At 55.2% G+C, this 26510-nt stretch overlaps 5 protein-coding genes across 5 annotated transcripts; 2 read left to right on the forward strand and 3 right to left on the reverse strand.

Annotated features, from left to right (window-relative positions):
- Window positions 1-14192: 14192 nt before the first annotated feature.
- On the reverse strand, window positions 14193-18674 carry IUM83_04920 (DNA repair protein; the record flags this gene model as incomplete). Its single annotated transcript, XM_067929024.1, has 6 exons — window positions 14193-14200; window positions 14297-14374; window positions 14438-14446; window positions 16676-17585; window positions 17650-17683; window positions 17764-18674. The coding sequence occupies 6 exons, from the start codon at window positions 18672-18674 to the stop codon at window positions 14193-14195; spliced, it is 1950 nt and encodes a 649-aa protein (XP_067794799.1).
- A 143-nt stretch (window positions 18675-18817) lies between these two features.
- Window positions 18818-20457, forward strand: IUM83_04921 (Tyrosine decarboxylase 1; the record flags this gene model as incomplete). The annotated part of the gene is made up of 2 exons (XM_067929025.1): window positions 18818-19684; window positions 19774-20457. 2 exons carry the CDS (start codon window positions 18818-18820, stop codon window positions 20455-20457), a joined length of 1551 nt encoding a protein of 516 aa, XP_067794899.1.
- Window positions 20458-20715: 258 nt separating this feature from the next.
- IUM83_04922 (uncharacterized protein) lies at window positions 20716-21489 on the reverse strand (the record flags this gene model as incomplete). The annotated part of the gene is made up of 1 exon (XM_067929026.1): window positions 20716-21489. The coding sequence occupies one exon, from the start codon at window positions 21487-21489 to the stop codon at window positions 20716-20718; it is 774 nt and encodes a 257-aa protein (XP_067794681.1).
- A 195-nt stretch (window positions 21490-21684) lies between these two features.
- IUM83_04923 (Myosin protein) lies at window positions 21685-22940 on the forward strand (the record flags this gene model as incomplete). The annotated part of the gene is made up of 2 exons (XM_067929027.1): window positions 21685-22800; window positions 22890-22940. The coding sequence occupies 2 exons, from the start codon at window positions 21685-21687 to the stop codon at window positions 22938-22940; spliced, it is 1167 nt and encodes a 388-aa protein (XP_067794680.1).
- A 735-nt stretch (window positions 22941-23675) lies between these two features.
- Window positions 23676-25670, reverse strand: IUM83_04924 (TKL protein kinase; the record flags this gene model as incomplete). Its single annotated transcript, XM_067929028.1, has 2 exons — window positions 23676-23973; window positions 24076-25670. The coding sequence occupies 2 exons, from the start codon at window positions 25668-25670 to the stop codon at window positions 23676-23678; spliced, it is 1893 nt and encodes a 630-aa protein (XP_067794605.1).
- Window positions 25671-26510: the final 840 nt, after the last annotated feature.

The following is a 26510-nucleotide window of genomic DNA, read 5'->3' on the forward strand; positions in this document are numbered from 1 at the left end:
GACGTATGTTTTCTCACGTCCGAGATGTCCCGCAGTCGGGGCATCATGATATTCGTACATGATCCTGAGTCGCAGATCATGGTCATTCGACACGACAACGCGGTCCGCGTTGTCGTCGACCGCATTATAGAGGAGCAGTCCGTCGTGCACCCGATATCGGTGTGCACGCGCACGAAGGTGCTTGGGCAACTTCTGACGAGCCTTGCCAGAAGGTGCTGTGCCATTGGCCAGCAAGAGTTTCGCGTCCGCGTCGTGCGCGTATGCGACCTTCACATCGTCCAACAGAGACGATGTTGGTGTGCTCGTTCGCATGACGTCAATGGCATTGACGTCGGCAGCTTCTGCGTAGTCCGGTCGACGTGATAACGCGTCGGCCACTACATTCAACCTTCCGGGTTTGTATTCGACCCGGAAGTTTTACTCCGCAAACAATGAGAGCCATCTCGCCATTCTTTGTGATATGTGTGGTGACTTCACTGCAGTGCGCAGTGATGCATGGTCGGTGTAGACCACAAACCGTCTACTTCCAAGCAAATACACTCGAGACTTTGCGAGTGCGTATTTCATGGCAAGGGGTTCCTTGGCATGTACCGGATAGTTGCGCTCAGCTGGCTTCAGCTGACGCGATTGGTAGTAGACGACACGATCACGGCCCTCGTGATCGTGCTGCATCAACGCGCATCCGATCGCGAAGTCGGATGCGTCGCACACTACGTGTAGTGGGCGATCTTGGTCAGCCACTGCCAAGATCGGCGCCTCAGTCAAGCCCCGCTTGACTGCATCGAATGCATTTTGGCAATCGGGTGTCCAATTCCACACAGCTTCTTTCTTAAGAAGCTGTGACAGCGGGCGGATCTTGCCCGCATAGTCCTCCACGTACTTGCACAAGTACGTGGCCAAGCCAAGGAACTGCCTCACTTCATTGACACTTGAAGGCGTTGGCCATTCATTGATCACTCTGACCTTTTCCGGGTCAGGGCGAACACCAATTTTCCCTACGAGACACCCGAGGACGGGTATCTCGCTCGTCCCGAAGATACACTTCTTCAGGTTCGCGTAGAGCTTATGCTTTCGCATAAGCTCAAGTAGCTTCCGGAGATGCACCCTGTGCATCTCTACGTCGGTCTTCCCGTCCACAGCTCGGCTGTGGATGAACACATCATCGAAGTAACTCGGTGCGAAGTCGCGCACCGAGCGCAACAAGTGCGTCACGCACCTGTTGAAGGCCGCAAGGGCGATCTTGAGCCCCTGAGGCATTACCGGCCACTCCCAGAGCATGCCGCTTGGCGTGCTCACTGCAGTGAGAGGGATATCGTTCTCACGCATTAGGATCTAATAGAATCCGTCTCGCAAGTCGAGAGCACTGTAAACGGTGCTCCCGGCCATCGAATCGATGATAACATCTTTTCGCGGTATCGGCGTCTGCGCCGGTACCGTCGCATCGTTCATCTTGTTGTATGCATGAACGATACGCTATCCGCCCGTGGCTTCTTGACACAGAACGTCGGAGCACTGTGCGGGGACTTTGATTCCCGCACTTGTCCTGCTTTGCGACGACTTTCAAAGAAGTCGTCGATTGCTTTTACTTGCTATCGCGGCAGTGGCCACTGCCGCGTGACACAGTACTTCGTGCACGGCACGAGATCAATCTCGTGCTGTATGCCCTTATCCTGCGGAAGCTCCGCAGGAATCTCTTCCGGGAGTACGTCTTTGTACTCCCTCAACAATTCGTAATAGGGACTCGGCTTCAGCGAGTCCCAACCTTGTTCCTCGAAGCGATCTCGCTTCGGCTTCGCACTGAGAGTGTTTTCACTCTCAGTGGAACTTTCCATGAAGAGCTGCCTCAGCTCTTCGCTCTCGCTCTTCGTTCTTTCGCTGTTCGAAAGAACGCAGACCGCTCGATGCGTCCATCGTGCAAGTCGCGCGTGAAGCGCTTCCAGCTCATGGCTGGAAGCGAAGTCAACTCCGACGCTTAGCGTCTCGACGTCCGGCGTCACCGCCTCCGTCTGCTCAGCAGACTGTTCTCGTGGCGTCTCGGTCCCGGACCGAGACTTGCGCAGCGTTCTTCGCACGCGCCGTCTTCTTCTTGTGCGGCGCCCGGCCCCGCACAGTTGTTCGTCTGGTCCAGGCCCGGCCGTGGACAGTTGTTCGCCGGCGGACCTGTCTGCGGGCGCGCGATATCAAGCCCGGCTTGATCGCATGCAAGCCACGGCATGCTTCGTCGTGCAGCCCGGCTGCACGAAGCGCACGTTCACGACGCGCTTTTCGGTCTTCACGATGGCACCTGTTGCCAGTCGTACCTCCAGAAGACTTCGAGGTACATTTACCTCCTCGAAGTCAAGTCGCAGCAGGCTTCGTAGTCGAACAAAGTTGTTCGACGCGCCTGAATCTACCAAAGCTCGTAGAGAGTCACTCGCTCTCTTCGAGTAAACCTTCAAGATGACTAGGTTCGGCCTGTCATCTTGTTTCTTGCAGTGAGAGCTGGTCTCACTGGGGGCTGCAGTCCTCAGTGTCGCGTGCCCAACGTCGGCACGCGTGACTGCATTACCAGTAAGGCGCCCCGCGCCTACTGGATGTTCGCGTTTTTTGTTGGTCCGCGGCGATGCCTAGCATCGCCACGATGGCCATCTCCAGGGGGCATGGGAGCTGTGCACTCCCGTGCAAAGTGACTGATCCTTCCGCAACGGAAGCATCGCACATTACCTCCCTGCTGCTGGTAACCAGCAGTTGTTGCATTCGAGAGGTCCATTGGTTCTGGACCTCCCGGCCTCGCTACCGGGCGCGGTTGCGGCCTCGGCACGTTCGCATGCAGTTTAGCCTGCCGCAGGCTAAACACTTCTTGCATGGCAAGAGTGATTGCAGCTTCGAGAGTACTCGGGTACTCTCGGAAGAGATAGGTCTTCACGGGCCCATCTCTAAGCCCCTTCATGAACGTGACGACCTTTGATGCCAAATATCGTGCGCGCTGCGCGTAAGCATGGACGTCATGCTTACCCTGCTGAAGGTCGAGGAACTCCGCCCTCGACCGGAACTCGTTTTGCGGGGGCTCAAACGCTTGTTTGAGCTCCTCTTTGAACACTTCGTACGTGCTGAAGCACGTAGGATCGGAGAGTCGGCGTCCATACGCCCAACTCCTTGCGCGTCCGCCAAGGCAGGACATGGCGAACGCGACCTTCGACAGCGGGTCGACGATGCGTCGAGCCGCTGTGGCTGTGTCGAGTTCGACAAGCCACCCGAGGAGAGGCTCGCCCTCTCTTCCTGTAACGGGGTTACACGTACAAATGGCTGCAAGCCACTTGTGAATTTAACAGATAGGTTGTCTGTTAAACGTTTTGGATACTTCCTCACATTGGTGTAAGACACACCGATGGATACATTGAAGTGGACCACCACAGTGAGTGGTCCACACCTACCCAAAGATCCTATTGGTAGAAAGCAGCATCTTTCTACCAATCAGAGACATGCATATTAGCGGGGCTCTGACAGCCAGCCGCTGCCAACCCTTTCATAGATGATAAACAGTTTTTAGCAGATTTTAGAGGAAGATCAATTTACAAACAATACAGTTCTCATTTTACCTTAAAGTAGCTACTTGGAGTCTTGTCTAAGTTAACTTATATTTGTGTATTCAAATATAATTAACCTAAGTAATTACTAAGTACTTACGCTTCCTCATACACGTTGCGCAACGTGTAAGCTAAAGTAGTGAGTCAAGTTAGACCCACGACACCTGGTAGCACTTTGTAGTCCGTCCAACGACCGACTGCTTGACGTTCGTACGCGGTGTACGAACGCGGAGCCGAGAACCACATGAGCACGGAGGTGCCCATGGAGAGCTCCAACACGCCTGCAACGCATGTTGCACGCGCTGACTGCCCCCACCTGTCTGACCCAGAGTGGGAGGCCCTCCAACGACTGTCAACAGTCATTGGAGAAGAGGCGATAGCTACAATGCTGCGTACGCTACCGCCGACGGAGCAACATGGTGTTGCTCTGGGGTTCATCATGAAGGAGCAGCGTGACGCTGCTTCCTCAGTGACGGCGTCGTCAGGGACGACACCGCGTGCTCAACCATTAAAGTTGAGCGTAAGCAATTACGTGGGAAGAGAGGGCGAGCCTCTCCTCCGATGGCTTGTCGAACTCGACACAGCCATAGCGGCTCGACGCATCGTCGACCCGCTGTCGAAGGTCGCGTTCGCCATGTCCTGCCTTGGCGGACGCGCAAGGAGTTGGGCGTATGGACGCCGACTCTCCGATCCTACGTGCTTCAGCACGTACGAAGTGTTCAAAGAGGAGCTCAAACAAGCGTTTGAGCCCCCGCAAACGAGTTCCGGTCGAGGGCGGAGTTCCTCGACCTTCAGCAGGGTAAGCATGACGTCCATGCTTACGCACAGCGCGCACGATATTTGGTATCAAATATCGTGACTAACCCGATTGACGAGGCGACCAAGGTCGTCACGTTCATGAAGGGGCTTAGAGATGGGCCTGTGAAGACCTATCTCTTCCGAGAGTACCCGAGTACTCTCGAAGCTGCAATCACTCTTGCCATGCAAGAAGAGTTTAGCCTGCGGCAGGCTAAACTCCATGTAAACGTACCGAGGCCGCAACCGCGCCCGGTAGCGAGGACGGGAGGTCCGGAGCCAATGGACCTCTCGAGCGCAACAACCGCTGGTTACCAGCAGCAGGGAGGTAACGTGCGATGCTTCCGCTGCGGAAGGATCGGTCACTTTGCACGGGAGTGTACAGCTCCCATGCCCCCTGGAGGTGGCCGTCGTGGCGATGCTAGGCATCGCCGCGGACCAACAAAAACGCGAACATCCAGTAGGCGCGGGGCGCCCTACTGGTAATGCAGTCGCGCGTGCCGACATCGGGCACGCGACACTGAGGACTGCAGCCCCCAGTGAGACCAGCTCTCACTGCAAGAAACAAGATGACAGGCCGAACCTAGTCATCTTGAAGGTTTACTCGAAGAGAGCGAGTGACTCTCTTCGAGCTTTGGTAGATTCAGGCGCGTCGAACAACTTTGTTCGACTACGAAGCCTGTCGAGACTTGACTTCGAGGAGGTAGATACACCTCGAAGTCTTCTGGAGGTACGACTGGCAACAGGTGCCATCGTGAAGACCGAGAAGCGCGTCGTGAACGTGCGCTTCTCGTACAAACAACGAGTGTTTGTCGAACACTTTATCGTCCTGGACCTGGACGATAAGTTCGACGTAGTAATGGGCATGCCGTGGCTTGCACGGCATGATCCGGTAATAGACTGGAAGAAGCGCACGCTCGTGCGCTTCGGCCGCGACAGCGGAACAGAGAGCGATGGCCCTGTTACCGCAGCGCACGCACCAGCAGGTGCGCGCAGCTCACCAGTCGAGACAGCGCTTAATGCTGCTGTCCCGGAGTGCCCAAGAAGTGCGCAAGGGCGCGCACAAGTGAGACCCACGTCGGCAATGCTGCCGACGTCGGAAAAAAAAGATGTGTTGGTTCCGGGAACCAGTACCCACGTTCAAATGTGTAAGGGACAGTCCCTGACCCGAAGAGGTCAGGTCAACAACGACGCGTCGGCTCCGGGAGCCGACGCACCCTCGGTCATGAGGGGCTCCGCCAATGAATGGCGTCGAGGTGACGAAGGTGTGTCAACTCTGGGAGTTGACGCTGCAAACAGTGCGGACGGTTGCAAACGTACCGCACTGACGCAATTTGCACGCTGTCGTGCAGCCGGGCTGCACGACGAAGCCCCATGCGATCGAGCCGGGTTTGATATCGCGCGCCCGCAGACAGGGTCTGCCGGCGAAGAAACACATTCCGTGCAGCCGGGCTGCACGAAGGAACTTGCGGTCAAGCCGGGCTTGATACCGCGCGCCCGCGGACAGGTCCGCCGGCGAACAACTGTCCACGGCCGGGCCTGGACCAGAAGAACCACTGTGCGGAGCCCGGCTCCGCACAACAAGAAGACGGCGCATGCGAAGAACGCTGCGCAAGTCTCGGTCCGGGACCGAGACGCCACGAGAGCAGTCTGCTGAGCAGACTGAGGCGGTGACGCCGGACGTCGAGACGCTAAGCGTCGGAGTTGACTTCGCTTCCAGCCATGAGCTGGAAGCGCTTCACGCGCGACTTGCACGATGGACGCATCGAGCAAGTCTGCGTTCTTTCGAACAGCGAAAGAACGAAGAGCGAGAGCGAAGAGCTGAGACAGTTCTTCATGGGAAGTACCACGGAGAGTGAAAACACTCTCAGTGCGAAGCCGAAGCGAGAGCGCTTCGAGGAACAAGGCTGGGCCTCGCTGAAGTCGAGTCCCTATTACGAATTGTTGAGGGAGTACAAAGACGTACTCCCAGAAGAGATTCCTGCGGAGCTTCCGCAGGACAAGGGCATACAGCACGAGATTGATCTCATGCCGGGCACGAAGTACTGTGTCACGCGGCAGTGGCCACTGCCGCGAGAGCAAGTAAAAGCAATCGATGACTTCTTTAAAAGTCGTCGCAAAGCAGGACAAGTGCGGGAATCGAAGTCCCCGCACAGTGCTCCGACGTTCTGTGTCAAAACGCCACAGGGCGGATGGCGCATCGTTCATGCGTATAACAAGCTGAACGATGCGACGGTACCGGCGCAGACGCCGATACCACGAAAAGATGTTATCATCGATTTGATGGCCGGGAGCACCGTTTACAGCGCTCTCGACTTGCGAGACGGATTCTATTAGATCCTAATGCGTGAGAACGATATCCCTCTCACGGCAGTGAGCACGCCAAGCGGCATGCTCTGGGAGTGGCCGGTAATGCCTCAGGGGCTCAAGATCGCCCTTGCGGCCTTCAACAGGTGCGTGACGCACTTGTTGCGCTCGGTGCGCGACTTCGCACCGAGTTACTTCGATGATGTGTTCATCCACAGCCGAGCTGTGGACGGGAAGACCGACGTAGAGATGCACAGGGTGCATCTCCGGAAGCTACTTGAGCTTATGCGAAAGCATAAGCTCTACGCGAACCTGAAGAAGTGTATCTTCGGGGCGAGCGAGATACCCGTCCTCGGGTGTCTCGTAGGGAAAATTGGTGTTCGCCCTGACCCGGAAAAGGTCAGAGTGATCAATGAATGGCCAACGCCTTCAAATGTCAAGGAACTGAGGCAGTTCCTTGGCTTGGCCACATACTTGTGCAAGTACGTGGGGGATTACGCGGGCAAGATCCGCCCGCTGTCGCAGCTTCTTAAGAAGGAAGCTGTGTGGAGTTGGACAACCGATTGCCAAAAGGCATTCGATGCAGTCAAGCGGGGCTTGACTGAGGCGCCGATCTTGGCAGTGGCTGACCAAGATCGCCCATTTCACGTAGTGTGCGACGCATCCGACTTCGCGATCGGATGCGCGTTGATGCAGCACGATCACGAGGGCCGTGATCGTGTCGTCTACTACCAATCGCGTCAGCTGAAGCCAGCTGAGCGCAACTATCCGGTACATGCCAAGGAACTCCTTGCCATGAAATACGCACTCGCAAAGTCTCGAGTGTATTTGCTTGGAAGTAGACGGTTTGTGGTCTACACCGACCATGCATCACTGCGCACTGCAGTGAAGTCACCACACATATCACAAAGAATGGCGAGATGGCTCTCATTCTTTGCGGAGTATAACTTCCGGGTCGAATACAAACCCGGAAGATTGAATGTAGTGGCCGACGCGTTATCACGTCGACCGGACTACGCAGAAGCTGCCGACGTCAATGCCATTGACGTCAAGCGAACGAGCACACCAACATCGTCTCTGTTGGACGATGTGAAGGTCGCATACGCGCACGACGCGGACGCGAAACTCTTGCTGGCCAATGGCACAGCACCTTCTGGCAAGGCTCGTCAGAAGTTGCCCAAGCACCTTCGTGCGCGTGCACACCGATATCGGGTGCACGACGGACTGCTCCTCTATAATGCGGTCGACGACAACGCGGTCCGCGTTGTCGTGTCGAATGACCATGATCTGCGACTCAGGATCATGTACGAATATCATGATGCCCCGACTGCGGGACATCTCGGACGTGAGAAAACATACGTCCTTCTCACGCGCGACTTCTACTGGCACCACCAGTATAAGTGGGTGCGCAGGTACATCCGTGCTTGCGAGGTATGCTAACGCGTAAAGCCTGCGCCATTCGCGCAGGCTCCTTTACAATCACTACCGACTCCGTCGGAGTGTTGGAAGTCCATGTCTTTGGACTTCATCTTTGGTCTTGCCCCGGACAGCGGAGGGAATACCGGTGTTGTGGTCTTCGTCGACCGCTTCAGCAAGATGGTACATCTTGCTGCGGTGCCGGCAGAAGTGACCGCGAAGCAGACGGCCCGTTTGTTCGTCGACATGGTGTTCAAACACCATGGCATGCCGACCGACATCGTGTCGGACAGAGACCCGCGCTTCACAGCGCACCTGTGGCAAGAAGTGTTTACACTTCTTGGGAGCCAGCTTTCCATGTCGACTGCGGATCATCCGCAGACGGACGGCCAAAGCGAGCGCGTGAATCGCGTACTCGTCGATATGTTGAAGAGCTACGCTCACTCGTTCCAATACTGGAGCGAGTGCTTATCGATGGCGGAGTTTGCCATCAATAACTCAGTGCATGCCTCGACCGGGCATACACCGTTCTACGTGAATGCCATGCGGCATCCACGCCTACCGAGTTTACTCGGAGTGATGGCTCCCACCTTAAGTGGTGGAGGATCTACGACTGCAATACAGCAGCCGCAGAAAACCGCTGACACTTGCACAGTGTCAGCTGCAACAATGGACAAACCACATGAATCTGCATAGGGAGCAGACTCCCCGAACAACAAGGACAAAGACCACGGGTCTGCGCAGGGCGCAGACACCGCGAAGAACCACGCAGAGGCCGGGCCTCTAGCGGAGAGCGAGTTGAATGACTTCAGCTCGGATGCAATCAGTTTCATCACCAAAAGACAAGCCGTGATTCGGTTTGTCCAAGACACAATAGCAGCTTCTGTTGACCAACAGAAGCTGAACGCAGACAATGCGGGCAGAGGCAACACAAATGAATTTAAAGTTGGTTCATTAGTTTTGTTAGCTACTCAAAACCTGCCTAAACATGCCGTTTCGGATTTCGGAGCAAGCTTGCTTGCTCCGCGCTTCATCGGGCCGTTCACTGTGTTGGCACGGCACGGCAACGCATACACGCTAGACATACTGTCTAGCATGCGCCTCCATCCGACCTTTTACGTCGGACGGCTGAAGCCATACCTGCAGCACGAGCCATCTAGCTCGGCTGACCCGAAGCCTCGGCAGGAGCCGAGGCAGAAGCGGAAGCCTTGGCCTCGGCGACGAGCAGCCTCTCCGCCACCGCGCGTCCGCGCGCTGGAGCAACCCCTTCATCCGGGTCCCCAACTCGACCTGGATATTCGAGGTGGTCTGCGAGACTGCCGCGACTTGGGCCTTCTGGTTCGCCAGCTCCTGCTTCAGGGCGGCGAACTCAGCGCCCTGCAGACGCTCCACGGCGGTCACCCGCGCGTGGAGAGGCGCGTACTGATCAGCCCGGGGTTGATCATACCCGGGGCGTGTTCTCACCCCCGCCACCGCCGATCCGTGACGCCTGCGGCTCAACCCGCTGGATTGTTGAGCGGATTGTTGACCATAGTATCCCGAAAACGAACCCTCAAGGGGCTCGTTTTCGTATTCGTTGGAGAGAATTTCCTCTCCATCAAGATACATGGGAGCCGCGGAACGTCTTGCTGGAGGACGTTCCGGAAATGGTGAGGGCGTACGAAGGGCAGTACGCGCTGGCGCAGCGGAAGTAGTGCGAGCGCTGCGGTCATCGCTACCGCCCGAACCCTCACGTGCTAAGAACTTAGCACGGAGCTCTTTGAGACTTTCGGGCACACGGAACGACGTGTACCCGTTCAGGTCGCGGTCGCCCAAGCGGACCGCGCCTGGGAAGCACTTCGTGCACTGAAAGCCCTCGGGCACAGCGCACGGCACATTAGCCTCCTCCGCAGCAACATGGAGTTGCTCCAACTTACCACGCTTCGAGTACGTCTCGAAGCGATCACGCGCTTGCTTAATCCGATCACGGTAAGCACTCGGCTTCTTGTTGAAGTTCTCAACAAAAGCGTTCCAACTTTGACAAAGTGCTTGCCACTCGGGCACTTTGCTGCCAGAAGAGGTCTTCTTGCTTTGGAACCATCGGAGCTCATGAAAGAGTCCGATGTAGTAATCGCGCCTTTGATGCGTCTCCGCATCAAAGTGCAGCTCGGCAGCCACGGCGTCATCTTTGATGGCGCTACACACGTGCAGCGGCACCTCGTTCGGAGGTACCGAGTTCCCATACCGGTCCGAGATCTCAGACGCGGACGGCATCCACGGATCGCACGCTGCAGGCGCAGCGCGCGGAGTACTGAGAGCCCCAGCGGAAGCGAGTGGGGTATCACTCTCAGTTCGCGAACGCTTCGAACTCGAAGCGTCCGATTCGTCCCCTTCACGCGGGCGAATAGCGTGGGGGTCGAGCGATTCGCTCGACACTGCGTCCTTGCGCTTTGAGGGCGAGTCCTCCTCGTCCTCCATGTCCTCATCGTCGTCGTCGAAGTCGACGACGTCGCCATACTTCGCCTTCTGACGCTCGAAGTAGTCGTCGATGGAGAGATGACTCCCCACCGACTTCGAGGTCTTCTTTTGTGGCGCGCTCATCGTTGAATGAGCGCGGATTTCTTCTCCAAACGCGGAGAATTGACGAATGGTCAATTCAGAAGATTGATGTGCGGAGACCCCGCGCGTCTAACCTTAAGGGGGGGATGGTGTAACGGGGTTACACGTACAAGTGGCTACAAGCCACTTCTGAATTTAACAGATAGGATATCTGTTAAAAGTTTTAGATACTTCCTCACCTTGGTGTAAGTCACACCAATGGATACATTGAAGTGGGCCACCACAATGAGTGAGCCACACCTACCCAAATATCCTATTGGTAGAAAGCAGGATCTTTCTACCAATTAGAGACGTGCATATTGGCGGGGCTCTGACAGCCAGCCGCTGTCAACCCCTTTCATAGATGATAAACAGTTTTAGCAGATTTAGGAGGAAGATCAATTTACAAACAATACAGTTCTCATTTTACCTATTCAAAGTCACTTGGAGTCTTATCTGATTTAAATTATATTTGTGTATTCGAATATAGTTAACCTAAGTAAGTACTAAGTACTTACGCTTCCTCATACACGTAGCGCAACGTGTAAGCTAAAGTAGTGAGTCAAGTTAGACCCACTACAGGTCGCCCGCTGCGGGGCCTTTCCTCTCGGACACGCTGATTCGTGGCGCGGTAACTGGCACGACTGCGCAGTAGGCCACCAAAACGATTGTCCCTTCTTCACTTCAACTTGTTTACGGAGCATTACCCTCTCAGTCACTCGCCTTCAACGTATACTCAACAGAGCTGCTGTCAGCCCCGTCGGACTTGTCACCATCCCTCTTGCGCTTACGGATCGTCCAGATGCTGGAGCGGGAGCTTCCGATGAATGCACTGAGGAGCTCCGCATCAAAACACGAACCATAGGTCCGTTCCATAGTTCACAGTCACTTTTTCACCAGGAATAATCTGGCGGGTGCTAACAACGACCACTGCATGCCGGCGTTTGTTGGCCACCTAAAAAAATTGCGCGTTGGCGTTGCACGAGTGATTAACAAAGCGCATTCGTCCTCCGGCAGCTCTCGCATCAATAGCTACACTACGTGCGCGACCACCTTCACTTCTCACATGCATGCGAAGCAAATATCCTTGGAGATCTTCCCACCAGAGCTCGAAGTCGGTGCCTCTGCGGCTGTAAGGTGCTGAGACAGCTTGGAAGATGCCATCTCCGCGGGAACACTGCGATGAGGTCCCAACCAATTACAGGCCAGGACTCATCAGTCAGAAGCCCAAAACCCTACCACGTACCGGCCACATGTCAGTTGAATCGCAGATATTTGTTGACCCAAGTCTGGTCTTTGTACAGACTTCAAGTTGGACTGGCTGCATCTGGAAACTGGGCTCTGTGGACGTTAAGATGTAACGACCCCGGGCCCCAGGTCTGAGATTTGAAATCGGTCTGGGGGCTGAGGTCTGAAATTCGCTCTAGAGGCCGCAGTTCTGGGGTTCCAGGCCTTGAGTCGGACCATGGGCAGAGAACTGAGCTTCGGCCTTTTGGATCTGTGATTTGGAGTCGCATGGTTGCTTAAGTCTCAGATCCCAGATCTCAGATTGGAGACCTAACTTGGAGTGCCAGGGGTTCTGGGACCTGATAGTGATGTCAAAAGTCTGAGACTTTGGGATTTGGAGTTCGATCTCAGGTTTGCCTGTGGACCAGATCCTAAGATGTGTAGTCTGGGGTCTGGGAAGAGAGTGTGTTGTGCGGCGTCTGATTTCATCTTGGCTCTGGGGTGCCTCAGCTGTGGTACGGAATCAATATCGTAATTTTGCCCCCAGCTCAGATTCCCAGCCTCAGATTCCCAGAATCTGAGCCAAAACGGAGACTCGGCAAATTGGTGTCACAGTTGGGATGTGGAATCAACATCGTAATTTTACCCCCAGCTCAGATTCCTAGCCTCAGAGTCCCAGAATTCGAGCCAGAATTGAGACATGTCAAATTGGTTGAACAGCCGGGATATGGAATCAGTAGCGTAATTTGGTCCCAGCTCAGGTTTTCAACCTGGCAGTCTTTCAACTTGGGCCAAAACTGAGATCCGGTAGTTGTGGGTACAAGTTGGCGTCTGGACACACGGTGTTTGGGAGGTTAATTGAAGACTGGTGAAAGACAGCTGCCGCTCCGAGCCTAGGATGTGACTAAGAGCCTGCGGTGTGCCTGCAGGGCCTGAAGTATGACTTCATGGTCTCGTATATGAAGTGGCTACACAGCGATGGCTACATTGCCGGTCTGGGATTCGCGGTAGTTGCTCTTTGAAGTTGGCGGTTGCTGCTTGGAGGGTCGCTCTGAAGGGTCGCCCCGTTGTAGCTTTTCGGCGCCTGGTGTCTGGCACACATGATTCTGCCTGACCAGTCGCCTTTGGATATGGGCCAATTGTGTAGTGGGTCTAACTTGACTCACTACTTTAACTTACACGTTGCGCTACGTGTATGAGGAAGCGTAGATACCTAGTAATAACTTGAGTTAATTATACTTGAGTACACAAGTATAATATAAATCAAATAAAGACTCCAAATGACTTTGTTTAGGTAAATGAGAACTGTATTGTTTGTAAATTGATCTTCCTCTTAAATCTGCTAAAACTGTTTATCATCTATGAAAGGGGTTGACAGCGGCTGGCTGTCAGAGCCCCGCTAATATGCACGTCTCTAATTGGTAGAAAGATGCTGCTTTCTACCAATAGGATCTTTGGGTAGGTGTGGACCACTCATTGTGGTGACCCACTTCAATGTATCCATTGGTGTGCCTTACACCAAGGTGAGGAAGTATCTAGAACTTTTAACAGATATTTTATTATGCTTTGCAATGCGTTTGTCGTTTTCACCTACTGTTTTGCCCGAGTTATAATATCTGGCGCCCGATATAAAAACAGATGGCCATTAAATCCTCCAAGTTATAATCGCAAGCCTCGATATCGATATCGATTTACGCTATCTGTGGTCGAATTGCCGATCCAAAAACGAAATTCGGGCCGATTTAATTTAAATCGCGATGTCTGTGTACGGATGATAATGCCGCGCTTTATATATATAAAATATGCAATTGGACACGTACATCTGGACACTTGACGAGTGGTCGGCAGATCGCGCTGCTGATCTGTCGAAGCACCGCAGTTTCCGAAAACCTTCACCTTGCACAAGTGCAGCATGTACTCTCTCAACTACCGTTGGCGAGCCGTTTTTCTTATGCATGTGTATGGAATATGTATGCAGTATGTTAGTGATATATTTGGGCCTAACGTGCGAACACTGCAACGTCGGTACAAGTTGTTTTTGACCGATGGTGTGGTTGATGAAGGAGATCGAACTAACCGCTCGTCGCGTTGGCCGAACGACGTGGTAACCCGTGTTCGAAAGTACGTGAAAACCCACCCTACATTTTATTTAGAGGAGCTACAGCAGTTCATACGAAACGCTTTTCCTAAAGTAAAATGGTAGCGTACTATCAACATGTGGTTTACATGGCGGAGTGCAGCTTGCGCGACAGACAAGCGGAAAGCCCAGCGATACAGGAGCCGCTAGTGCACTCACAAACGAAGCTAACGAGCTATCAAACACGTTCAACAGATTAGTATTAGAGTCGCAAGGGCCGGAGACACACTAAGTTTCACTATGGTAGCGTAGTATCGACATGCGGTCTTACATGGCGGAGTGCAGCTTGCGCGACAGACAAGCGGAAAGCCCAGCGATACAGGAGACGCTAGTGCACTCACAGACGAAGCTAACGAGCCGTTAAACACGTCCAACAGAGCCGTATCGGAGTAGCAGTGGCCGGCGACGTTACCTCGGTGTCCTGAGAACCAACGATGCGCCGGTTATATTTAGTAGGAAGAGGTGGTGCGACTTACCTACACCTGGAGGTCGATTTACTACCATGTCGCATGTTTATGTCTTCGAATTATTTTATCTCAGAGATTGATCTAAGCCCTAAATCAGAGCGACAAAATATCTGCAAACCACAATATCTGTTAAATTCACAAGTGGCTACAAGCCACTTGTCGTGTAACCCCGCGACCCATGGTGGAACTTTAGTTGCAATGCATATGCTGGTACCGAGCGTAACCAGCACAGCGTTCGGCGATTAAATCGCGCTGAATGACGGGCATTAGCTGGTCGTTAGGAATCTTAGAACTAAATGACCTCACTTCAAAACGAACGAAAATCAACATACTCCACGTTTTCTCAGACCAGTGCCAAGGTGTTGGTTGTATTCTGAGGGGAAATATAGCTTTTAAACGTGGACTAAAAGGTCCACGTTTACCTCTACCGGTGGAGCTGCTCTGGCAGTATACGCGAGACACAATGTGTGTGTACCGACTCGTGTAAATTGCGAAATGGTCGAACGCGATGGTAGTATTCCTCAAATAGTAGTATGTTTTAAAGATTTAACTGAATCCATAAAACATATACTTACTTCGAATGTAATTAATGTACTAAGGGAATCTGCCACTTTAGTGCACTAGAAGCATATTAGTGCACTAATAGAAACGACCAATCACGCCAAAACCCTACGAGCTCTGGTATATTACTGGATGAAATATTTGAAACCGTAAAACCTGCCATTATGTATACAGCTCCTGTTGGCTAACTCTCGACCACCCGATTTGTCTCGTCTGCTTTTGCAGTTAGTACTAGTGGCATAAGCTTAACTATTTGACTATCACTACCAAATTGACCTCGCCCCGAGAATCATGACCAAGAAGCGCGGAGACTACACCAAAAGCAAGCTAAACTCTACCGCAAGCTAATTAAGTGGGTAGGCAAGCGCAAGAAAGACGAATCGATGGAGTCTCAGTGACGTGGCCCTCAACCACGCCTGACAGCTGAGGCAGAGCAAAACCTTTGTGAGTGGATAATGGGGCGACAGCTTATCGGGAAGCCGGCCAAACGTGGGGAAATCATTGCCAAGGCCAGCACGATAGCTGAGATGACTACGGGCACTGGCGTTGGTAGCAGCTGGTACAGGCGCTTTATGAAGCGGCGCCGGCGTCGATTAAGCAAGCCGCTTGGCTTCACGTGAAGAAAACCGTCCAACAACAGCTTCTCGTCCTCCCACCACCACGTACGAAAGGCAGGAAGCGGAAGACAGCGAGAGTTGGTGGGCGATTGCTAACCCGTGAACTACTAGAGAACCTACAAGCAAAACCTCGAAAGGCACGGCAAAAAGGTTCCCGACTGACACCGGTTCATACGGAGGTTGAAAATGCTCCAGGCGCACCCGAGCAATCGCTGTTTGAAGTTTAGTCAAGAGATAAGACAGACAGGCAAATCAATGTTAGTTACTGTAAGTCAATTGCACACACAGATGAGCAGATAATCATACCTTTATAACAGTGCGGAGAATTAACGTGTCCGAGGGGACTCGAACCCGCGACAACCATGCTCCCCGTAGGGCCCTCATTAAGCCAGCGGCGTTAACCGACTGAGCTGTCAGCACTGTCGAAATGACAAATTATTTCCAAGATACATATCCTTTCAATACTGATGTGATTGCGTTTTTATCGAGTATTATAGGTTACCTAACCACTGAACGAAAGAAACACTGTCCCAGTTTGAGAAATGCTGGTTCATACAAATACTAAGATAAAAAGGAGCACTAAACTGGCAATCAGCAGGAAATAGGCCATTCACTACAGTCCATCCAAACTACCCAATAAGAGCCTCTCCATACCAGCATTAATCTGTGAAAGAGAGTAAACAAACACCTGTCTGGGCATGCATATTGCACACTGAAACTCACAGTAGACTTTCGGCTATCGCGCCTTGACTGATGCCCTTTGAAAAGTGCACTAAATTGGCAAATTCCCTTATGCTATGTACTTAGCTCTGAAATTTATACAGCAATCGATCGCATGTGAGTAGTAACTACGAAATAGTAATAAAATACTTCGAGTAGTAATTTTGTCTTCAATACATGATATATTATAAAAAATATTCGCTCGACTTCATTTGTGAGACATTAATATTGTAGTAGTTTCATTAGTATCATACTACACGCAGAAGCGTCAGCTTTACACGGCACCGTAATCGTCGTCAAGCCGCTGGCGCAGCAGCAGCCGCTTGGTGAGCTTCTCCCAGCGCTTGAGCACCAGCTTGCGGTTGTGCTGGATCGCCTTCTCGATGGTCTGCTGCTGCCGCTCGGCGTGGGCGTCCAGCAGCGCGGCCTCGCAGCTCTGCGCCACCATGATGCCCGCCACTTTGGGCATGGTGCGGCCGTTGCACACCTCGAAGCCCACGACGGCCGGCGCGAAGTCGATGCCCAAGGCCTCGGCGATCGCGTCGATGCGGGGCAGGCGCAAATGTACCGCTCCGCGAGGGACGTGGGCCGGACTCCAGATCTCGATGTTGCCGTACTGGTTCTTCGGCACGCGGCCGTCCACCAAGGGCGGAGGCTCGAACGAGGTCGTCTGCCACAAGCCGAAGAGCGCCAACGATGCGCCGCCAGGCTTGCCGTCGCCGTTGTTACTGGCATCGCTTGCCCCGGCCTGTATAGATCCCGCATCACTGCCTCGCGACTGCCATTTGGCGGGTTTCTCACGCTCGCTCTCCTTCACTACGCGGCCAAGCCGACGCCACTTAAAGGCGGACTGAAGCGGCTGCACGTGCTCGCGCAGAAATACAGGCTGGCCGTTGAACAACCCCACCACCTTCCGAGGGTGAAGGCACTCGAGCTGGCCGAGATGGCGCTCTAGGCAGTACAGGTGGTGCTTTCGAAACCCTTCCACGCTCGTGGGCATGCCCTCGGCAAGTTTCAGCGTCTCGAGCGACTTCTTTTCATCCTCGAGAGCCTTTTCCAGATCTTCGGGTTTCAGCAGCGAGGCAGACGCTTTCTCTGCGGAGACACCACGCCTCTCCATTGCGTCTTCATTGAACCGCTCGATCACTTGCTTCAGCCACGAATCCGCAAGACGCAGCTCTATGCTTTTGCTCCACTGCATAGTGTATCGGGATGTTACATCAACCAGTAGCTCATCGTCCTGGATACTGACCACGTACGAGAAGCGGGCCGCTTTGCCTCGTAGCAGTTCGACTTCTTGAGGCCGTCCAACAAGCCGACGTACAACATCAACATGGACCCAGCTCTTGGTCTTCTCATCCAGCACCTCGCACCACAGCCAGAACACTCGGTCGGCAGTCGCTGCACCCTCCGGATCCAACTCCTCCTCGACTTCTTGTTTCTCCTCTTCATCACCACCATCCGACCAGGTCTTCTTCTTCAGCAGCGAGTCTGCGACCTTCCGAGTCCGTCGTCGCTTGCTAGGTCTCTGCTTGAACGAGGACTCGAACACCTTCCCTTTCTGAACCAGCAGCGGGTCCAGCGCACAAGTTAAACGATACCGCAGCTGCAGAGCTCCACATAACGCAGCAAACAGCATCACCAACTCATAGTCTCGCCCTTCTCGAGTGAAGAAGACGTCCATGAGACTGGACTCCGTCATCAAATCTGCCTCCGAAGCGTCCGCTTGCACCTCATCTGCCTCTTGAAACTCGCGGTTGAACCACCGGACCAGCAGCTCCAAAGAGTAGGAAAGTGGCTGCTGCTTCATCTCTGCGAAGAAATCCACATCGCTACTGGCGGTCAGAGACAGCAACAGGCCTCGCAGCAGTTGCGAGCGGCTGAGCTCGCTCCATTTGATGCGGGCGGCCAGTAGAACCAGCAGGTGCGTCTGGTGCAGCGCCATCTCTCGCTGTTTCTCGTCCTTCGTGAGGCGGATGGGCGGCCGCCGCCTCTTGCGAGCGACTGAGGCCACGTCCTGCTCGGCCAGCGAGCGGTTCACCTGCTCCCAGTCAATTTGCTGCAGATTCGGCGCCGACTCGAAGGTGTCGGGGGCGTCATCTGCGACGGGATCGTCGGCTGTTGAAGCGGTCTCGTGGGTCTCAGGAGGCGAGTTGGGGGCCTCTGGCTGGGAGGTGGGAGGGTCCGAGGCGGGCTGCGATGTCTGGACGTCCTCCCAGTCCACGTCCTCCTCCTCGTCCAGCTCACCTGCAGAGTAGGCGAATTCCTCGTCGTCCTCGTCCATTTCGCCTATCGATGTATTGAATGCAACTGTACTGAGTCAGTACATTTTTGGTGTCAGAACTACTGAAACCCTGTCAAACTCGGTAGGTACGTCAGCAGCATGCTTGTCATCCTTGAACTTGCTCGGTCTCCACTACGTACGTCATGCACGACTCGACCTCCACTGCTGCCGCCTTTTGCTCGGGTCTGGTGGGCGGTGCTGCTCTGCTGGCCGCTTTCCAGCACCTCGCTCGTCGCCGTGCGCTGGAGTCCACCCGCCCGCTGGACGTGCAGGACCCCGAGGCCATTCGCCACCCGGCGGCGGCGCTCACGGAGCTGCTGGTGCGTTACCACGAGAACCTGCAGCGGCGGGACCCCCAACGCGGCGAGGCCGGCAGCTCCTCGTACCCAGTCCGCTCGCAGGTGAAGCCCGGGCAGCTGGTGGCCCAGCTGCCGTCCGAGTGCCCCGAGGACCCGCAGAGCTACGCCGACATCTTCCGCGACGTCGAGCAGCTCATCTTCCCGGCTCTCACGCACTGGGCGTCGCCCAGCTTCCACGCGTACTTCAAGATCTGCGGCAGTGACCCCAGTGTGCTGGCTGACTACCTGTGCTCGTCGCTGGACGTCGTCGGATTCTCGTGGGTCGCGGCCCCGGCAGCCACGGAACTCGAGCAGGTGGTCTGCGACTGGATGGCCAAGCTGCTCGGATTGCCCGAGAGCTTCCTCACGAGCTCTCCCGGCGGTGGCGTCATTCAAGGCTCAGCAAGTGAAGCAGCGTTGTGTGCGCTCATTGCGGCGCGCAACCAAGCTCTGGCGGGGTTGGAAGGTATCGCCCGAGAGGAGAAGGCGGACAGGCTCGTGCTGTACGTCTCGGACCAGACGCACGCTATCGCCGAGAAGGGCTGCATGGTGCTGGACCTCCCGCACCTGCGAGTGGTGCCCACGGTTCGAGGCAAGGCCGACACGGACAACTACGGACTCGCGCCTGATGATGTTGCTCGTGCCATGGCGGAAGACAGAGCGAAGGGCTTAGTGCCGTTCTGCTTGATGCCCACGCTGGGCACGACGTCCACGACGGCAATTGACCCTTGCGGAAGCTGGTTGCTGTCGCGCGTGAGCAGCCTGAGCATGTGTGGGTGCACCTGGATGGAGCCTACGGAGGTGCCGCCGCTGTGTGCCCTGAATACCAGCACTGGTTGGATGGCGCGGAAGGCTGCGACTCCATTTGCGTCAACACGCACAAGTGGCTGCTCGTGAGCTTCGACGCGAGTTTGCTGTGGGTGAAGGACCGTCGTCCTCTTGTCCAGGCACTAGCCCTCGACCCGGAGTACCTGAAGAACGACTTCATGCAGTCGGCTCCTAACTACAAGGACTGGCAGGTACCGCTCGGCCGCCGCTTCCGAGCGCTCAAGCTCTGGTTCACGTTCCGTCGCTTTGGAGCTACTGGTCTCCGCGAGCACATTCGCCACTCGGTCGCGCTGGCGAAGCAGGCCGAAGAGCTTTTGACGAAGGACAGGCGCTTCAAGCTCTTTGTGAAGGCGCGAATGGGTCTCGTGTGCTTCTACGTGGCGTTCGGAGGCCGTGAAATCAACGAAGCTCTGCTTCGTCGCGTGAACGAGTCGGGCAAGGCGTTCCTCATCCACTCCGTTGTGGACGGAGTGCACTTCTTGCGTCTGGCTATCGGTGGCCTCGAGGTGGATACTTGGCACATTGAGAATGTGGTGAGTTTGCTCTCGAAGGCGCTCACGGAGGTCATCGACGAAAACCCGAAGTGGCATGAACTTCAGCGCGCAACACTGCGGTGAGTTTTTAACGACAGATACTCGTTCAGTACAGCATCCATGTACTATGAAAACTGTAAAAACCAACACGACACGCAGTCTTCTTTTTTCCTCCCCCTCTTTTTGTTGTTGTTGTTATCTGCTGTTTCTGGGTATGATATTTTTCTGCTGTTTCTAGTTTATCGTTTTCTCAATGTAGAAGTGCCCTGGAACGGGTCCTTTGACGTCTTCACCGGCTTTTGTTGTTTGCCAAACCGGCAGAATGTGGTCGGTCAGACCGCTTTATCGAGCTCCGTGCAGCTCCATGTCCACATACATCTGTTGCAGATGCTCGCTGAGCTGTTCCAGCACTGGGGTTTCGCCTTCGTCGCCCAGTTTGCGCTGGCACATCTTCATGGATCTTCCCATACAACGCGTGATCTGGCGGGTGGCATCTCGTCCGAGGGACTCGTTGTCACGCCTCGCGGCGGACAGGTAGTCCGTAAAGGTTTTGCTACGATGGCCCGTAAGCGAGTCGTCAAGAAAATGCCAGACCGCACTGCCCTTGATGCGGTTCGTGTTCGAGCGCGTAAGTGCCAAGTTATCAAGCTCGTGCACAACGTTCTCCCGAAGGACCTCCGTGGCCATAGCCAAATCTTCATCCCCTTGGCGAAGCCCCATCTGGGAAAACATGAACGGGAAGCACTGCTTCTCGACGATATGGTCGAGATGAAGTGCAAATGGCGTTTCCAAATCCAGCCACTCGCGGTTGTAGACGTCTGTACCACCATAGCGAGCAACGACGTCAGCTTGCACTCGGACGCGCAGCCCAGGCGTGATCGGGTCGAGCTCGTGAGATCGAATGAGTCCGATCGCCGGATCATGAGAAGCACAGCAATACGCGTAGCCGGTCTTGGCGTGGTTTTTACACCGTGTCTGGTTGTCGACAGAGAAGCCTTGGCACACGGGGCGGGCCTGCCAGTCGTGATGGAAGCAGTAGCCCTGATCATTAAGCCCCCACTTAATTTTGCAACGGGTTCCGTCAGGCTTATATCCCGCGCAGTTTATTCGAGCCATGGCACCCTCTCTTATCTCTGGGACTCCCAGTGGGAGATCGGAGAATGAGTGCTGGAGAACTCGAGAGAACGAATCCCCAGCCATCGATCTCGTCAACCAAAGGTCGCCCCCCCCCCCAAACTTCAACGTGTACCCCTTCTGTACCCCTTCGAAACCAGTTTGTACCCATTCGGTACAATTCTGAACATCACCACGATGACCTGCCGCGGCGTGACCAAGCGGGGCGAGCCGTGCCGCATCTCGTTCGGCCTCGACGCCGGCGGCTTCTGCAAGTACCACGTGCCCGACGCGGCGCAGTGCCTAGGCACGTGCCGCACCTCTGGCCAGCGCTGCCGCGTCAAGTGGGGCCTCGACGCCTGCGGCTACTGCGAGCATCACCGGTCTCAAGCGCCGCTGCCCCCGGTCTCCGCCGCCCCGGGCGCCTGTCGGGGCGTGACGAAGCGCGGATCGCCGTGCTCCGTCACGTGGGCGCTGGATGCCGACGGCTTCTGCAAGTACCACGCGCCCAACGCCGCCCAGTGCAGGGGCATCGCGCGCGCCTCCGGCCGCCGCTGCAAGATCAAATGGGGACTCGACGCCCGCGGCTACTGCCAGTTCCACCGGCGCGTGGACGCCCCCGCCACGCAGCAGTGTGAAGCTGTGCTGCCTGCGACAGGACGACGCTGTCCGCAGACGGTGGGGATCGATGCCGACGGGTTCTGCACGGCTCATCGCGCCGTCAATACGGAGCTGCCGCGGTGTTTGGGTGTGCTGCCAGGCTCGGACAAGCGCTGCAGGAGCAATGCGAAGACGGGGTACGACTACTGCTGCGCGGCGCACGACCCCAAGTTCGCGGCGACGTTTGTGCCTCCGAGTCTGTTCAACGACCCGGGACTCAGGAGCAGCGTGGAGGCGGAGATTGTCAGGCGCTTCAAGGGGCGAGATCTCTACCATGGCGACAAGCTGGACCTGAACACGGTGGGAGCTGTGGAGCTGGACCACATTTTAGAGAAGCAGTGCTTTGCGTACGCCTTCCAGCGCGTGGAGTTTCGAGACGGAGAGGAGGAGGCGCAGGATGTGGCGTTCATGCTGCGGGAGGAGATCGTCAACGAGCTGCCGAACTTGTGTTTGACGCGCGCGACTACAAACAAGATGAAGGGAGCTGCTGTTTCGAGATTCCTGGACGACTCGTTGACGGGCCACCGAGGGGAGAAGACGTTCACAGACTACATGTTGGCCGAGAAGCGCGACGACACAAGACTAGCACGAGATGTGACTCGAACGATTCGAAGTGAAATGGGAACCGCACTCCGGAGGTGCCAATGGAAACTGGTTGATGCGGGAGAAACGCCTGCATTGGATGCGCTTAGTGCTGAATTGCAGCAGTTGTATGTGGATATGGGTCTCCATACTTCACATAGTGGCAAGACAAAACCAAGGGCGACGGTGACTACGGCGTCCAAGGCTCCTGAGGAAAATAAAGACGATGAGTACGTGCTGGTAGAGCCATCGACGCCAGACACCTGGACGGTTGTAGACGTCAAGCGATCCGTTAAAGTTGAGCCCAAGTTGAGCGCAGATGCAAAGCCATTCGTACCTGGTGCGACTCAATCGGCAACGGACGCAAAAGTGGCTCATGTGGCAGTCGACCGCATCAAACGGGAGCTGGACGAGGTTGAGAACAAAATTAGTGGTTGCAATGCGAATGTTGCCTCGACAGTAGATACAGCGGACTGCGTGAAGAAAGAGGAATCGGCAAGAACGCTGAAAGGTGGACCAGAGGACAAACAGCTAGCATCCGAACCGTCTTTCGAAGGTGAATTGAAGAAAGAAAAACCAACCCCGAAACGTGCATCACGTAGGTGAAGATGTCAAATTAACCGTGCACATTGGTTCTCTGTCACTTTGCAAATTGAAACGACAGTGATACACTTTTTTTTGCCAGCTCTCACGAGCTGATCTTTTTATTTGGTTTTCTTCTTATCTTGTTTTTCTAGGTCTTGCTTTCTTCTCTAATGCAGTGGCCCGCGCGCGGGCCTTGACGATACCGGCTTCTGTTCAATGTCAAGCCGACGGACAAGATCGGTGAGATCTCTGTACGGCGCTTTAACGAGTTCCATGCACTCATAAAAGTTTTCGTGGCTGCCCACATGGCAGCAACATCCAAGACGACCTTGTGGTCGCACATTTCTCCCTACCCGAGGAAATTAGCACGCGTGTGGCACGCTGCAGATGGAAAGTAGTTTGGAGATTTTATCGAAAGTTGGACGATCACCAGGGCGTTGACTCCAGCAACGCTCAATGATCCACTTCAGTTCAGGCGTAACTTTCTTGTCGCGGATCTGCGGCCGGTTCCCCTCCTTCGCGAACAGAACTGCAGCAAACGGACCCTTGCCCACGAACTGGCGAAGGTTTTGTTGGTACGGCTCCTCTTCGTGAAGAACCTCGTTCATCAGCACGCCGAACGAGTACACGTCTGTCTTCTCGTTGGCGATTGTGCTCGAGCTGAGTAACTCTGGTGCCATGTACGCTGCTGTTCCTCCAGCGATGCCCTCGAAGTCGACGTCCTCGTCGCCGTCGACGGTGGAACCGCCAAGCATGTGGGACGACGTGGTGCTTGCCGCCTTGGCACGGAACGTAGCGAGACCGAAGTCCGCGATTTTTGCGTGGAAGTCGTCGGTAATCAGGACATTCTGCGGCTTCAGGTCGCCGTGCGTCACGTTGCACTCGTGCAGCTGTGCCATGCCGTAGGCGATGCCCAGCAGGATGTTCAGTTTGACTCGACCGTCCGTCATCTTGGCCTCGGTTTTAGGGTCCTCGCAGTAGTGCAGCAGGTAGCTGAGACTGCCCTTCGGCACGTACTCCATGACGAGGCTGACGGGGTTGAGCGTGTAGCCGTGCAGCTGCACAATGTTGGGGTGGTCGCCGAGCATACCGAGAATAAGCGTCTCGCGGATGAACATCTTGCGCTCCTTCTTGGTGAGTTTGGCGGCGTGCAGCTTCTTGATGGCCACTTCCTTCCTGTCCCACTTGCCCTTGTACACGGTGCCGAACCCGCCGTGGCCTAGTGGTTCCGCATCCTCATCGATGGCCAAATCGTTGTCAAAGTCGAGCTGCGTAACGCTGCTCTTGGGCATGAAGCTGTCGTCTGCCGCGTCGTCGTCCACGTTGGCAAATGCCTCCCGCAGCTTTGCAGTGGCACGGACTGGTTCCGGCTCCGGTACCATATAGACTGGCATCTCTCGCTGCTGCTGCATAAGGCGCTCGAAGAGTCGATCCTTGAGGCACTTGTTCTTGTAGTAGTCGTCTCGTTTGTCCTCATGAACCAAGGCGGGGGATCCACCGATGAAGTGGCGTGCGACGGCTTTGGTCATGTCCGGAGACCCGTCCTTGAGGCATGGGACCCACGCGGGGAGGTCGTCCGCTGGGTGCCAGCGTCGAGCTTGGCTCTGGACCCAGTCCTTGGCTTTGGTTGTGCGCAGGTCTGGCGTGCCCGCCTTCGTCACCGGCAAGTCATACGGAACCCCCGCGAGTCGTTTCTGGGGCTTCGCAGCCTTCTTGCTGTTGCTCTTCCCCAGGCCGTTGTTGTTCGAGTTCAGGCCCATCTTCTCCATCCTCTGGACAACCTCGCGCGACGATTTGTAGCGCATGTCGAGCGCCCCACTCTTCGTGTAGTGCAGATCACCACTCGATGGCGCCGGGGGAGGCCCCGCCGCCTCCTTGTGGAGCTGCTGAGCGACTACTTGCGAGCTCTTGGATCTCATGTCGAGCGCCCCTGACTTGGTGTAGTGCAAGTTGCTGTCCGACGGCCTCGCGGACGGAGCCGCAGCCGCCTGCGCGACGACCGCGTGCGAGCTGGAGTAGCGCATGTCCAAGTTGCCGCTCTTGGTGTAGTGCAGCTCCGACCTGGGCGAGCGACTGCTGCTCGAAGGGGAGGAGGACGCGCCGCCCGCGTAGTAGCCAGAGGCCACCGCGTCGCGCGAGCTGCTGTAGCGCATGTCTAGGGCGCCGCTCTTGGTGTAGTGGAGGCCTGAGGAGGAGGAGGAGGACGACGACGAGGATCGGCTGCTGCGGCCGCCTCCGCCTCCTCCGTAGCTCGAGTAGCCGCCCCCTCCGCCGCCGGAGTATCCGGAGGAGACGGCGGCGCGGGAGCTGCTGTAGCGCATGTCCAACGCCCCACTCTTGGTGTAGTGGAGGCTCATGCTGGCGCGCGAGTGGCGGCGAGTCGTGGGCTCCACTTCGGCGCAGATAGGAGAATGAATGGGGCTGCAGAGACGAACGGAAATGCAAGGGATTTGTGTAGCCATGTGTCGACCACTTCAACATGCGAATCAGATCTTGCTGATCTGCAAGGCAAGGGCCTTGATCAATTCATCATACAGACACCGCACCCATTTCCGACACATCGGCACACAAACAAATTTCTAAAGTGACATGTAGTATTGGTGGAAATAAGATTAGACGATCCTATACTGCCAATGTTTGACAGGCGAAGGATGACTTTGTCCGTTAGTACGTCATCTCAATAGCTGGTACCCACAGTATCATCTGGTACATCCATGGGACCCGAAAAGCAAACGCCGGAATGGTATGTGCTTGTACCAAACAACCCCGCGTCCGTAGCTACGCAAGCTCCACTGTCTCCTCATTCACTGCATATATCCATTGAGCGCTTGTCAAGTGGTTGCGTAACGCGCTCGGGATCCCAAGCATAGGTCATCCTCCAATACTTGGCGGTACTGCATGCAACACACTCATAGAAGCTCAACTCGGTAGCATTGATTTAAAACTCCAACGTCAACTCCCATGTTCACTATCCGGTTGATAGCGTGCATGGTGAGGTTCCCGATTATGTTATGCAACAACTTCATCGGGTTCTCCGCCATCTTATCATCGGCGACAGCTATGACCTTGTGGTAGTCGGGCTTCTTCACATACAGGGAATAGATCTTGTCAACGCGTTCAAATCGAGGCGTAGTGTCGCCCTTAGTCAGTCAGGCGATTCACCACCGTGGACAAGAGTGTGACAAAGAGAAGCAAAA

Source organism: Phytophthora cinnamomi, assembly GCF_018691715.1.
Source record: "Phytophthora cinnamomi strain GKB4 chromosome Unknown Contig23, whole genome shotgun sequence".
Classification (NCBI taxonomy): Eukaryota; Oomycota; class Peronosporomycetes; order Peronosporales; family Peronosporaceae; genus Phytophthora; species Phytophthora cinnamomi.